Source organism: Anomaloglossus baeobatrachus, chromosome 11, assembly GCF_048569485.1.
Source record: "Anomaloglossus baeobatrachus isolate aAnoBae1 chromosome 11, aAnoBae1.hap1, whole genome shotgun sequence".
NCBI classification, from domain to species: Eukaryota; Metazoa; Chordata; class Amphibia; order Anura; family Aromobatidae; genus Anomaloglossus; species Anomaloglossus baeobatrachus.
The window spans coordinates 58,418,030-58,433,376 of record NC_134363.1 but is presented as its reverse complement, the minus strand read 5'-3'; the positions used below and the strand labels follow the sequence as shown (position 1 = coordinate 58,433,376).

At 52.1% G+C, this 15,347-nt stretch overlaps 1 protein-coding gene across 5 annotated transcripts in view; it reads left to right on the top strand.

Moving 5' to 3' along the window:
• The window catches only part of CNOT3 (CCR4-NOT transcription complex subunit 3), a 160,921-nt gene that overhangs the window by 92,056 nt on the left and 53,518 nt on the right, over window positions 1–15,347 (top strand). For all 5 annotated transcript variants that reach the window (XM_075329016.1, XM_075329015.1, XM_075329018.1 and 2 more), the window contains 2 exons: window positions 10,406–10,501; window positions 11,020–11,242. In XM_075329016.1, coding sequence (XP_075185131.1) covers window positions 10,406–10,501; window positions 11,020–11,242 — 319 coding nt within the window. The remainder of the gene's footprint in view (window positions 1–10,405; window positions 10,502–11,019; window positions 11,243–15,347) is intronic.

Here is a 15,347-nt window from a genome sequence, read left to right as displayed (position 1 = left end):
TCCACCATCTCCGCAGTTCACATCCCGGGCGTAGAAAACTGGGAAGCAGACTTTCTCAGTCGCCAGGGCATGGATGCAGGGGAATGGTCTCTTCACCCAGAAGTGTTTCAAGAGATCTGTTGCCGCTGGGGGAAGCCGGACGTCGACCTAATGGCGTCCTGGCACAACAACAAGGTCCCGGCATTCATGGCACGGTCTCAAGATCACAAAGCTCGGGCAGCAGACGCCTTAGTTCAGGATTGGTCGCAGTTTCGACTGCCTTATGTATTTCCTCCTCTGGCCCTACTGCCCAGAGTATTACGCAACATAGTCCCTCCTTACAAGCGTCCGCTAGAACCTTGGGATCTGAACAGGGTGCTAACGGCTCTTCAGAAACCACCTTTCGAGCCAATGAGAGAGATTTCTCTTTCACGCCTTTCGCAAAAGGTGGTCTTCCTAGTGGCAGTCACATCACTTCGGAGAGTGTCGGAGCTGGCTGCACTGTCATGCAAAGCCCCCTTCCTGGTGTTCCACCAGGACAAGGTGGTTCTGCGTCCGGTTCCGGAATTTCTCCCTAAGGTGGTATCCCCTTTTCATCTTAATCAGGATATCTCCTTACCTTCTTTTTGCCCTCATCCAGTTAACCAATGTGAAAAGGATTTGCACTTGTTAGATCTCGTGAGAGCACTCAGGCTCTACATTTCACGCACGGCGCCCCTGCGCCGTTCTGATGCACTCTTTGTCCTTGTCGCTGGCCAGCGTAAGGGGTCGCAGGCTTCCAAGTCAACCTTGGCTAGATGGATCAAGGAACCGATTCTTGAAGCCTACCGTTCCTCTGGGCTTCCGATTCCTTCAGGGCTGAAAGCCCATTCTACCAGAGCCGTAGGTGCGTCCTGGGCATTGCGGCACCAGACTACGGCTCAGCAGGTGTGTCAGGCGGCTACCTGGTCGAGTCTGCACACTTTTACAAAACACTATGAGGTGCATGCATATGCTTCGGCAGATGCCGCCCTAGGTAGGCGAGTCCTTCAGGCGGCAGTTGCACACCTGTAAGAAGAGGCCGTTTTTTCGGCTCTTTTTATCGAGGTATTCTTTTACCCACCCAGGGATTGCTTTTGGACATCCCAATTGTCTGGGTCTCCCAATGGAGCGACAAAGAAGAAGGGAATTTTGTTTACTTACCGTAAATTCCTTTTCTTCTAGCTCCTATTGGGAGACCAAGCACCCGCCCCTGTTCCCTTCGGGCTGTTTGTTCTTTTGTGTACACATGTTGTTCATGTTGAATTGTTCTTTTGGTTCATGGTTTTCAGTTCTCCGAACATCCTTCGGATTGAATTTACCTTAGACCAATTTATAAGTTTCCTCCTTCCTGCTTTTGCACCAAAACTGAGGAGCCCGTGATGCACGGGGGGGGGTGTATAGGCAGAGGGGAGGGGTTACACTTTTTAAAGTGTAATACTTTGTGTGGCCTCCGGAGGCAGAAGCTATACACCCAATTGTCTGGGTCTCCCAATAGGAGCTAGAAGAAAAGGAATTTACGGTAAGTAAACAAAATTCCCTTCTTCTTCTAGCTCCTATTGGGAGACCCAGCACCCGCCCCTGTGCCCTTCGGGCTGTTGTTCTTTTGTGTACACATGTTGTTCATGTTGAATTGTTCTTTTGGTTCATGGTCTTCAGTTCTCCGAACATCCTTCGGATTGAATTTACCCTAGACCAATTTATAATTTTTCTCCTTCCTGCTTTTGCACCAAAACTGAGGAGCCCGTTGTCCACGGGAGGGTGTATAGGCAGAGGGGAGGGGTTACACTTTTTAAAGTGTAATACTTTGTGTGGCCTCCAGAGGCAGAAGCTATACACCCAATTGTTAAAACAATTGTCTGGGTCTCCCAATAGGAGCTAGAAGAAAAGGAATTTACGGTAAGTAAACAAAATTCCCTTTTTCATGGTGCAGGGAAACTAACGTCCAGCCTATGCGTCTGGCCATCCCCAGAATCCTCGACTTTCTGCAGTCTGGCTTGCAAGCCGGGTTGGCTCTCAGTTCCCTTTAAAGGGCAGGTCTCAGCCCTCTCAATCTTCTACCAATGCCGCCTGGCTTAAAAACCGCAAGTCAAGACCTTCCTCCAGGGCGTTTTCCATCTAGTTCCCCCGTACAAATGGCCGCTGGAACCATGGGACCTCAACCTCGTTCTGGACGGTCTCCAGAGGTCTCCCTTTGAACCCCTCAAGGAATCCTCCCTTGCTCTTCTGTCCTGGAAGGTAACATTCCTGGTGGCAATTACGTCCATCAGACAGGTTTCCGAGCTAGCAGCACTCTCTTGCCGCAAGCCTTTCCTGATCTTTCACCAGGACAAGGTGGTTCTGCGCCTCCTTCCGGATTTCCTTTCAAAGGTTCTTACCCCGTTTCATTTGAACGAGGACATTGTTCTGCCTTCCTTTTGTCCACACCCAGTTCATAGGGTGGAAAGGTCTCTGCATTCGTTAGACCTCGTCAGAGCTCTCAGATATTACATATCCAGGGCAGCCCCCTTTAGGAAAACGGACTCTTTGTTCGTCATTCCTGAGGGGCCTAAGAAGGGACAGGCAGCTTCAAAGGCGACTCTGGCTCGCTGGATTCGCTCTGCGATCCAGGAAGTCTACCGCTTGCATCTCAAGCCCATTCCTAGTAGGCTGCGGGCTCATTCCACGCGAGCAGTTGGCGCTTCGTGGGCCATTCGGCATCAGACTTCAGTGGAACAGGTGTGTAAGGCTGCGACCTGGTGTAGCCTACATATATTTTCAAAGCATTACAGAGTCCATACCCAGGTTTCAGCTGAGGCAAATCTGGGTAGGAAAATTCTGCAAACGGCAGTAGAGCACCTCTCTCAGTAGGCGCTCCAGGCTGTCTGGGACTGGTTCCTCGTCCTTGGGTTGCGTTGTCTTGTTTTTATTTTTCCCACCCATGGACTGCTTTAGGACGTCCCATGGTCCTGTGTCCCTCCAATGAGGCGTCAGAGAAAAACGGATTTTTGTGTACTCACCGTAAAATCGTTTTCTTTGTCGCTCCATTGGGAGACCCAGACAATTGGGTGTATAGCTTCTGCCTCTGGAGGCCACACAAAGTAATTACACTTTAAAAAGTGTAACCCCTCCCCTCTGCTATACACCCTCCCGTGCATCACGGGCCCCTCAGTTTTTTGCTTTGTGTTGAAGGAGGCACACATTCACGCAAGCTCCACGTTTTAGTCAGCAGCAGCTGCTGACTTTATCGGATGGAAGAAAAGAGGGCCCCTATGGGCCCCCGGCATGCTCCCTTCTCACCCCACTCAGTTCGGCGGTGTTGTTAAGGTTGAGGTACCCATTGCGGGTACACAGGCTGGAGCCACATGCCGTTTTCCTTCCCCATCCCTTAGGGGCTCTGGGGAAGTGGGATCCTATCCGGTCATCCAGACACTGGGACCGGTCTCCCTCCGCAGCCCCTGGGGGAATCTGCCGGACAGGAGACGGAGTATCGTCAGGGACATGGCCCTGCATCCACAGGTACTCTGTGTCCCCGTTGGGACGGCGCATAAAGCACCTTGGGCCCAGACGCTGCAGCGACTGCGGCGTGGGTATGGGTCCGGGACTACCGCGCCGACTGTGCACTGCCGGCCGGCCGCGGTTTTAACTTTAGTCCCCGGCTTTTGCGGCCTAGTATAGTATTCTCCCGCCCCCGGGCCTGCCAGTCAGGGAAAAGGGCGGGACGGTCGGTATGACGCCGACAGTGAGGGCTGGAGTACACTGAGCTGTCCTCCGCCCCCCTCACTACTCACGCTGGGGCACCAGATTCCCGCACTTTTGTGACTACGCCCACGCCTCCCTCCTCCTCTGAGAACGCCGTCAGCCATTTTTTTCAGCACATTCTGCAGTGGAGATCTTCTGGCTGCAGCTGAGGGAGACCCGGGGCAGGGAATCTGGTGGCCACACAGAGCGGTTGGTAACCCACACCGGTCTGCCGGTGCTCGACCCCCCAGAGTGCCGAACTGTATATATATATATATCTTTTGTGTATACATTTGCTGGTTCGGCTGTACTGTTAACTTGGGGCTATATATATCCCTCAGTGATCACGGTGATCCCTTACTTATCTCTTGGAGGACAACAACATGTCGTCCGCAAAGAGCAAGGGTACTAAGGCACAGGCTTATTTTACAACCTGTACCTCATATGCGGCTATGCTACCTGCAGGTTCCACCTACCCTCATTGTGTGCAATGCTCGGCCCCTGTGACACTCACTCAGCCGGAGCCTCAGGCACTGGTGGGACCCCCGGCTCAGGTAGAGACACCGGTTCCCACTGTCCAGGTGACAGGGACAGAGTTTGCAGTTTTGGCTGACAAACTGTCTGAGTCGCTTTCACAGTCCATGGCTCAGTCTATGGACAAATGGTCTGCTAAGATACTAGAAGCCTTGCAGTCCAGACCAGCAACACAGATGCAGGGCACTGTGCGTTCTTCGTCCCCAGGTCCCCCTCAGTTGGCGCGGCAATCTGCTCCTGAAGTGACACATAGGTCCCACGGTGAGGACTCCGACTCGGACCGCAGTCCCAGACCGGTGAAGCGGGCTCGCTGGGGACCTTCCTCCACTTCATCACGCTGCTCAGGGTCTCAGCATGAGGACTCTCTGGAGGATGAAGAGGATGGCGCAGCTCAGGGCTCAGACCCTGACGGTGCTCTCAATCTAGATACACCTGAAGGGGACGCCATAGTAAATGACCTTATAGCGTCCATCAACCAGGTGCTAGAAATTTCTCCTCCAACTCCAACTGTAGAGGAGGCGGCTTCACAGCAGGAGAGAAACACCAGTTTCGGTTTCCCAAACGTACACGGAGTGCCTTTTGCGATCACTCTAATTTCAGGGATGCTGTCCAGAAGCACAGAGCATACCCGGACAAGCGTTTTACTAAGCGCCTTAATGACACACGTTACCCCTTCCCCCCGGAAGTAGTGAAGGGTTGGGCTCAGTGTCCAAAAGTGGATCCTCCAGTCTCTAGGCTGGCGGCCAGATCTGTGGTTTCAGTGGCAGATGGCTCATCGCTCAAGGATGCCACTGACAGGCAGATAGAGCTCATGATGAAATCCATCTATGAAGCCATAGGAGCATCTTTTGCTCCGGCATTCGCGGCAGTGTGGGCGCTCCAAGCTATCTCAGCTTGTCTGTCTGAGATTGCTGCGGTCACACGCACCGCTACTCCGCAGGTTGTGTCTCTGACTTCTCAGGCGTCGGCTTTTTCGTCCTACGCCATGAACGCCGTCCTGGACTCGGTGAGCCGTACAGCGGTAGCATCCGCCAATTCGGTGGCAGTCCGCAGAGCCATGTGGCTACGTGAATGGAAGGCAGACTCTGCCTCCAAGAAATTCTTAACCGGTTTGCCATTTTCTGGCGACCGTTTGTTTGGCGAGCAATTGGACGAAATTATTAAACAATCCAAGGGAAAGGACTCGTCCTTACCCCAGTCTAAACAAAACAAACCTCAACAGCGAAAGTTTCAATCGAGGTTTCAGTCCTTTCGGCCCTCGGCCAAGTCACATTCCTCCACGTCAAACAGGTCGGAGAAGGGCCAGAGGAACCCTTCTGCATGGCGGTCTAAGTCACGGCCTAAAAAGACCGCCGGAGGCACCGCCACCAAGGCGGCCTCTTCATGACTCTCTGCCTCCCCAAACCGCATCCTCGGTCGGTGGCAGGCTCTCCCGCTTTTGCGACGCCTGGTGGCCACATGTCCAAGACCGATGGGTGAGAGACATTCTGTCTCACGGTTACAGGATAGAGTTCAGCTCTCGTCCTCCAACTCGTTTCTTCACAACATCTCCGCCCCCAGAGCGAGCCGCTGCACTTTTCCAGGCGGTGAATGCTCTGAAGGCAGAAGGAGTGGTGATTCCCGTTCCCCCTCAGGAACATGGTCACGGCTTCTACTCCAACTTGTTCGTGGTGCCAAAAAAGGACGGATCTTTCCGTCCCGTTCTAGACCTCAAAATGCTCAACAAGCATGTCAGCACCAGACTGTTTCGGATGGAATCTCTCCGCTCGGTCATCGCCTCAATGTCACAAGGAGACTTCCTAGCATCAATAGACATCAAGGATGCTTATCTCCATGTGCCGATCACATCCGAACATCAACGCTTCTTGCGTTTCGCCATTGGGGACGAACACCTTCAGTTCGTGGCACTGCCTTTCGGCTTGGCAACAGCCCCACGGGTCTTCACCAAGATCATGGCAACAGTGGTGGCGGTCCTACACTCTCAGGGCCACTCGGTGATCCCTTACTTAGACGATCTCCTAGTCAAGGCACCCTCCTGGGTGGCTTGCCAGCACAGCCTGACCATTGCCCTGGAGACTCTCCAGAGGTTCGGGTGGATCATCAATTTCCCAAAGTCAAAATTGACACCGACCCAATCCCTGACTTACCTCGGGATGGAGTTTCATACTCTGTCAGCGATAGTGAAGCTTCCGCTGGACAAACAGCGTTCACTACAGACAGGGGTCCAATCTCTTCTTCGGGGTCAGTCACACTCTTTGAGACGCCTTATGCACTTCCTAGGGAAGATGGTGGCAGCAATGGAAGCAGTTCCCTTTGCGCAGTTTCATCTGCGTCCACTTCAGTGGGACATTCTCCGCAAATGGGACAAGAGGTCGACGTCCCTCGACAGGAACGTTTCCCTGTCAAGAGCAGCCAAAACCTCCCTTCAGTGGTGGCTTCTTCCCACTTCTTTGTCGAAGGGAAAATCCTTCCTGCCCCCATCCTGGGCTGTGGTCACGACAGACGCGAGCCTGTCAGGGTGGGGAGCGGTCTTCCTCCACCATAGGGCTCAGGGAACATGGACTCCGACGGAGTCCTCCCTGCAGATCAATGTTCTGGAGATAAGGGCAGTGTATCTAGCCCTACAGGCGTTCCAGCGGTGGCTGGAGGGCAGACAGATCCGAATACAATCAGACAACGCCACGGCGGTCGCATACATCAACCACCAGGGCGGCACACGCAGTCGTCAAGCATTCCAAGAAGTTCGGCGGATTCTGCTGTGGGCGGAAGCCACAGCCTCCACCATCTCCGCAGTTCACATCCCGGGCGTAGAAAACTGGGAAGCAGACTTTCTCAGTCGCCAGGGCATGGACGCGGGGGAATGGTCTCTTCACCCGGACGTGTTTCAAGAGATCTGTTGCCGCTGGGGAACGCCGGACGTCGATCTAATGGCGTCTCGGTACAACAACAAAGTCCCGGCATTCATGGCACGGTCTCAGGATCACAGGGCGCTGGCGGCAGATGTGTTAGTTCAGGACTGGTCGCAGTTTCGACTACCCTATGTATTTCCCCCTCTGGCACTACTGCCCAGAGTGTTACGCAAAATCAGGTCCGACTGCAGCCGCGCCATCCTTGTCGCTCCAGACTGGCCGAGGAGGTCGTGGTACCCGGATCTGTGGCACCTCACGGTGGGGCAACCGTGGGCACTCCCAGACCGACCAGACTTGCTGTCTCAAGGGCCATTTTTCCATCTGAATTCTGCGGCCCTCAACCTGACTGTGTGGCCATTGAGTCTTGGCTCCTAGCGTCATCAGGGTTATCTCAAGATGTCATTGCCACCATGAGACAGGCCAGGAAATCAACGTCCGCCAAGATCTACCACAGGACTTGGAAGATCTTCTTAGCCTGGTGCTCGGATAGGGGTTTTGCTCCCTGGCCGTTTGCATTGCCCACTTTTCTTTCCTTTCTTCAATCAGGATTGGACAAGGGTTTGTCTCTCGCCTCTCTCAAGGGACAGGTGTCGGTGCTTTCAGTGTTTTTTCAAAAGCGTCTAGCCAGACTCTCGCAGGTCCGCACGTTCCTGCAGGGAGTTTGCCACATAGTCCCACCTTACAAGCGTCCGCTAGAACCCTGGGATCTTAACAAGGTGCTGACGGCTCTCCAGAAGCCACCTTTCGAGCCGATGCGGGAGATCTCTCTATCTCGCCTTTCACAGAAAGTGGCCTTCCTAGTGGCAGTCACTTCACTTAGGAGAGTGTCTGAGCTAGCAGCGCTGTCATGCAAAGTCCCCTTCCTGGTCTTTCACCAGGATAAGGTGGTCCTGCGTCCGGTCCCGGAATTTCTCCCCAAGGTGGTATCCCCTTTTCATCTCAATCAGGATATCTCCTTGCCTTCTTTTTGCCCTCATCCAGTTCACCAATGTGAAAAGGATTTGCACTTGTTAGACCTCGTGAGAGCACTCAGAATCTACATTTCTCGCACGGCGCCCCTGCGCCGTTCGGATGCGCTCTTTGTCCTTGTCGCTGGCCAGCGTAAGGGGTCTCAGGCTTCCAAGTCAACCTTGGCTAGGTGGATCAAGGAACCGATTCTTGAAGCCCACCGTTCATCGGGGCTTCAGATTCCTTCAGGGCTTAAAGCCCATTCTACCAGGGCCGTAGGGGCGTCCTGGGCTTTGCGGCACCAGGCTACGGCTCAGCAGGTGTGTCAGGCGGCTACCTGGTCGAGTCTGCACACCTTCACAAAACACTATCAGGTGCATGCCTATGCTTCGGCAGAGGCTAGCCTAGGTAGGCGAGTCCTTCAGGCGGCAATTGCCCACCTGTAAGAGGGGGCCGGTTTCCGGCTCTTTTTATCGAGGTATTCTGTTACCCACCCAGGGATTGCTTTTGGACATCCCAATTGTCTGGGTCTCCCAATGGAGCGACAAAGAAGAAGGGAATTTTGTTTACTTACCGTAAATTCCTTTTCTTCTAGCTCCTATTGGGAGACCCAGCACCCGCCCCTGTTCCCTTCGGGCTGGTTGTTCTTTTGTGTACACATGTTGTTCATGTTCAATTGTTCTTTTGGTTAATGGTTCAGTTCTCCGAACATCCTTCGGATTGAATTTACCTTAGACCAATTTATAAGTTTCCTCCTTCCTGCTTTGGCACCAAAACTGAGGGGCCCGTGATGCACGGGAGGGTGTATAGCAGAGGGGAGGGGTTACACTTTTTAAAGTGTAATTACTTTGTGTGGCCTCCAGAGGCAGAAGCTATACACCCAATTGTCTGGGTCTCCCAATAGGAGCTAGAAGAAAAGGAATTTACGGTAAGTAAACAAAATTCCCTTCTTCTCTTAGCCATCATTGGGGGACACAGCACCCACCCTGTTGGGCCTTGGTTCTCTCAGTACCTTATTTGGTTATGACTCTTTTTTTTCTCTTCTCATGTTCCTCTGTTGAGATGTTTTTACTGGCTTTTTTTCCTACTGCTTGTGTACTAAAACTGAGGTTGCCTGGCCCTGCCAGGGGGTGTATACTGCAGAGGAGGAGCTATGCTTTTGCATCTACTTAGTGTCCTCCTATGGATAGGCAGCATAACACCCATTTTCCTGTGTCCCCCAATGATGGCTAAGAGAAAACGATTTTACGGTGAGTACACAAAAATACGTTTATATTATATAAACCATGCTTATGGTTATTATATATTAGATAATATATGTATATATATTAATACAGTGGAACCTCGCTTAACGAGTAACCCTCTTAACGAGAATTTCGCTTAACAAGCAAAGCTTTCTGTAAATTTGTAACTCGCTTTACGAGAAAGCTGTGCTGTACGAGCGAAATTCTCACCTCACACACTTCCGGTTTCGTCCATCCACCACACTCTGACCCGCACTTGCAGTCCACACAAACACACACATGTACGCACAAACACGCACGCACACATACAGTATTATGCTCACCTTACTTTCCGTTCCACCGCCGGTCTCATGGTTCTTGTAGTTCCCGGGTACATCGCGACGTCCTCTCGGCAAACTACAAGACCCAGGAGGCCTGCGATGGAACGGAAGGTAAGGTGAGCATATAATATAACATAATATGTTTACCTTTCGTTTCATCGCCGGCCTCCTGGGTGCTGTAGTGCACCGCTGCGCTCCAGTCCACGCTGTGTATCTGCATCCATAGTGACGAGGGAGGAACTTCCTGTCACCGCTAATGAAAGGCAGAGCGCTGGCCAATCAGAGGCAAACGGCTCTGCCTTTGACGTCAGCGCTCTGGCCGGGAAGTTCCTGCCTCGTCGTTATGGTAACGCGTTACACAGCCCGACCCCGTACCAGAGAACAGCAAGTCCCAGGAGACCGGCGATGGAACGGAAGGTAAGGTGAGCATGTAATATGTGTTTGTGTATGTGTGTTTGTGTGTGGTTGTGCATGTTTGTGCATGTGTGGAATGATAGAATAGGGGACCAGGATAGGACATTTTAGAAGTTGTGGAACGGATCGTCAGCATTGCAATGATTTCCTATGGGAAACCTTGCTCTGCTGAACGAGTACCTTGATTAACAAGCACAGTCCCAGAACGGATTGTTCTCGTTAAGCAAGGTACCACTGTATATGCTATGTGATCTAAAAGTTATTATGTAATACGTAAAAGGTTAAAGTCTGACGCAGTGTTTCCTTCCGTCCTTTACAGAATACAATAGACGCCTTGAACATGGGCGTTGATCAGTTCGAAAGCGAAGTAGAGTCTTTGTCGGTACAAACGCGGAAAAAGAAAGGGGACAAGGATGTGAGTTTACTTTATGGAACAAACCAAATGGTTGCTTTACATTCCCATGACTTGGGTCTCATTCAGACCTCCATGATTTTTCTTGCGTTTGGTCACTTTTGCCCCCATCAGGATTTTTCACTGATGATCAATAAATTGCAAAGCTTCTCCTATCCATGACTGACAGCCCTGATCATACAATACACTGATGCCATCCATATGTTGCCTGTTATGGTCAGGCACATAGACTTATACGAGTCATTTAAAACCATGAAGCCTATACAAAAAGCACGTCTCCGTCTTTTTACAGACACGTGAACAGCAACTTGATTGTAATGGCCACTTGTTGTATTTGTGAGAAATGGATGTCTGAATGAGGCCAATAATATAAACCTAGCTGGAGAAGGCTCTAGCTGTCAATATATAATATAGCTAATATTCTCACTATCACTAGAAGAAGGGTATTTACATCTGTTGTGTGCGCTTTTTTTTTTTTCTTCCTACTCTTTTTTTCGGCTGCACCTTTTGTCCAATGATAGCAGAAGCAGGACAGGATCGAGGGACTGAAAAAGCACATAGAGAAGCATCGGTACCACATCCGAATGCTGGAAACCATTCTGCGAATGTTGGACAATGACTCGATCAACGTGGACGCAATCAGGAAGATTAAAGATGATGTAGAATACTATGTGGACTCTTCGCAAGACCCAGACTTTGAAGAGAACGAGTTCCTGTACGATGACCTCGATTTAGAAGACATTCGTAAGTGGCTTAAATAGATGACCGATATGGTTACTTGTTTTCATGACTAGTTAAACTGTAAATTTCATACATCCAGAACAGCAGCAGCATAATTTAGTACCATGCTCCTCTTGGCATATGTTCACACTGGACAACCCATGTGTTATGGTCCTTTCTTTGTCGCTCCATTGGGAGACCCAGACAATTGGGTGTATAGCTTCTGCCTCTGGAGGCCACACAAAGTAATTACACTTTAAAAAGTGTAATCCCTCCCCTCTGCTATACACCCTCCCGTGCATCACGGGCCCCTCAGTTTTTTTGCTTTGTGTTGAAGGAGGCACACATTCACGCAAGCTCCACGTTTTAGTCAGCAGCAGCTGCTGACTTTATCGGATGGAAGAAAAGAGGGCCCTAACAGGGCTCCCGGCATGCTCCCTTCTCACCCCACTCAGGTCGGCGGTGTTGTTAAGGTTGAGGTACCCATTGCGGGTACACAGGCTGGAGCCACATGCCGCTTTCCTTCCCCATCCCTTAGGGGCTCTGGGGAAGTGGGATCCTATCCGGTCATCCAGACACTGGGACCGGTCTCCCTCCGCAGCCCCTGGGGGAATCTGCCGGACAGGAGACGGAGTATCGTCAGGGACATGGCCCTGCATCCACAGGTACTCTGTGTCCCCGTTGGGACGGCGCATAAAGCACCTTGGGCCCAGACGCTGCAGCGACTGCGGCGTGGGTATGGGTCCGGGACTACCGCGCCGACCGTGCACTGCCGGCCGCGGTTTTAACTTTAGTCCCCGGCTTTTGCGGCCTAGTATAGTATTCTCCCACCCCCAGGCCTGCCAGTCAGGGAAAAGGGCGGGACGGTCGGTATGACGCCGACAGTGAGGGCTGGAGTACACTGAGCTGTCCTCCGCCCCCCTCACTACTCACGCTGGGGCACCAGATTCCCGCACTTTTGTGATCGACGTCCCTCGACAGGAACGTTTCCCTGTCAAGAGCAGCCAAAACCTCCCTTCAGTGGTGGCTTCTTCCCACTTCTTTGTCGAAGGGAAAATCCTTCCTGCCCCCATCCTGGGCTGTGGCGAGCCTGTCAGGGTGGGGAGCGGTCTTCCTCCACCACAGGGCTCAGGGAACATGGACTCCGACGGAGTCCTCCCTGCAGATCAATGTTCTGGAGATAAGGGCAGTGTATCTAGCCCTACAGGCGTTCCAGCGGTGGCTGGAGGGCAGACAGATCCGAATACAATCAGACAACGCCACGGCGGTCGCATACATCAACCACCAGGGCGGCACACGCAGTCGTCAAGCATTCCAAGACGTTCGGCGGATTCTGCTGTGGGCGGAAGCCACAGCCTCCACCATCTCCGCAGTTCACATCCCGGGCGTAGAAAACTGGGAAGCAGACTTTCTCAGTCGCCAGGGCATGGACGCAGGGGAATGGTCTCTTCACCCGGACGTGTTTCAAGAGATCTGTTGCCGCTGGGGAACGCCGGACGTCGATCTAATGGCGTCTCGGCACAACAACAAAGTCCCGGCATTCATGGCACGGTCTCAGGATCACAGGGCGTTGGCGGCAGATGCGTTCAGGACTGGTCGCAGTTTCGACTACCCGATGTATTTCCCCCTCTGGCACTACTGCCCAGAGTGTTACGCAAGATCAGGTCCGACTGCAGCCACGCCATCCTCGTCGCTCCAGACTGGCCGAGGAGGTCGTGGTACCCGGATCTGTGGCACCTCACGGTGGGGCAACCGTGGGCACTCCCAGACCGACCAGACTTGCTGTCTCAAGGGCCATTTTTCCATCTGAATTCTGCGGCCCTCAACCTGACTGTGTGGCCATTGAGTCTTGGCTCCTAGCGTCATCAGGGTTATCTCAAGATGTCATTGCCACCATGAGACAGGCCAGGAAATCAACGTCCGCCAAGATCTACCACAGGACTTGGAAGATCTTCTTAGCCTGGTGCTCGGATAGGGGTTTTGCTCCCTGGCCGTTTGCATTGCCCACTTTTCTTTCCTTTCTTCAATCAGGATTGGACAAGGGTTTGTCTCTCGCCTCTCTCAAGGGACAGGTGTCGGTGCTTTCAGTGTTTTTTCAAAAGCGTCTAGCCAGACTCTCGCAGGTCCGCACGTTCCTGCAGGGAGTTTGCCACATAGTCCCACCTTACAAGCGTCCGCTAGAACCCTGGGATCTTAACAAGGTGCTGACGGCTCTCCAGAAGCCACCTTTCGAGCCGATGCGGGAGATCTCTCTATCTCGCCTTTCACAGAAAGTGGCCTTCCTAGTGGCAGTCACTTCACTTAGGAGAGTGTCTGAGCTAGCAGCGCTGTCATGCAAAGTCCCCTTCCTGGTCTTTCACCAGGATAAGGTGGTCCTGCGTCCGGTCCCGGAATTTCTCCCCAAGGTGGTATCCCCTTTTCATCTCAATCAGGATATCTCCTTGCCTTCTTTTTGCCCTCATCCAGTTCACCAATGTGAAAAGGATTTGCACTTGTTAGACCTCGTGAGAGCACTCAGAATCTACATTTCTCGCACGGCGCCCCTGCGCCGTTCGGATGCGCTCTTTGTCCTTGTCGCTGGCCAGCGTAAGGGGTCTCAGGCTTCCAAGTCAACCTTGGCTAGGTGGATCAAGGAACCGATTCTTGAAGCCTACCGTTCATCGGGGCTTCAGATTCCTTCAGGGCTAAAAGCCCATTCTACCAGGGCCGTAGGCGCGTCCTGGGCTTTGCGGCACCAGGCTACGGCTCAGCAGGTGTGTCAGGCGGCTACCTGGTCGAGTCTGCACACCTTCACAAAACACTATCAGGTGCATGCCTATGCTTCGGCAGACGCCAGCCTAGGTAGGCGAGTCCTTCAGGCGGCAATTGCCCACCTGTAAGAGGGGGCCGGTTTCCGGCTCTTTTTATCGAGGTATTCTGTTACCCACCCAGGGATTGCTTTTGGACATCCCAATTGTCTGGGTCTCCCAATGGAGCGACAAAGAAGAAGGGAATTTTGTTTACTTACCGTAAATTCCTTTTCTTCTAGCTCCTATTGGGAGACCCAGCACCCGCCCCTGTTCCCTTCGGGCTGTTGTTCTTTTGTGTACACATGTTGTTCATGTTGAATTGTTCTTTTGGTTCATGGTTCAGTTCTCCGAACATCCTTCGGATTGAATTTACCTTAGACCAATTTATAAGTTTCCTCCTTCCTGCTTTGGCACCAAAACTGAGGGGCCCGTGATGCACGGGAGGGTGTATAGCAGAGGGGAGGGGTTACACTTTTTAAAGTGTAATTACTTTGTGTGGCCTCCAGAGGCAGAAGCTATACACCCAATTGTCTGGGTCTCCCAATAGGAGCTAGAAGAAAAGGAATTTACGGTAAGTAAACAAAATTCCCTTCTTTCTGACCGTGATACACACGTCTGAAGGAGGCTTTAAAAAGAGCTGTAACGTGTGATATGATACCCAGGGCTGCGTAACAAGTGCACACAAACTGATCTAATGTGAGGTTAAAGAGAACCGGTCACCACTTTTTTGCCCTATAAGCTGCGGCCAGCACCACTGGGCTCTTATAAACAGCATGTTATAATGCTGTATATAAGAGCCCAGACCACTGTATAGAACATAAACACTTCATAATACTCACCTAAATTGGTTGCTGCGGTGGATGTGGCTCAGATGGGCGTCTTCATCCTCCGGTGCCGGCGCCGCCTCTTTCGGCCATCTTCTGAAGCCGCGGTGCATGACACGTCCGACATCATCCACACTCACCGGCATTCAGGTCCTGAGCAGGGCAGATCAAAGTATTGTAGTGCGCCTGCGCGGGACCGGCGAGTGTGTATGACGTAGACACATCATGCACCCAGGCTTCAGAAAGAGGACAAAGATGGCCGAAAGAGGAGGCGCCAGCACCGGAGGACGAAGATGCCCATCTGAGCCACATCCACTGCAGCGACTGGTTTAGGTGAGTATTATAAAGTGATTTTTATGTTCTACACAGCGGCCTGGGCTCTTATATACAGTATGTTAAAATGCTGCATATAAGAGCCCAGTGGTGGTGGCCGAAGCTTATAGCGCAAAAAAGTGGTGACCGGTTCCCTTTAATTAAAGGACATTACAAAGCTGCATGCACTATGTGATTGTAGGG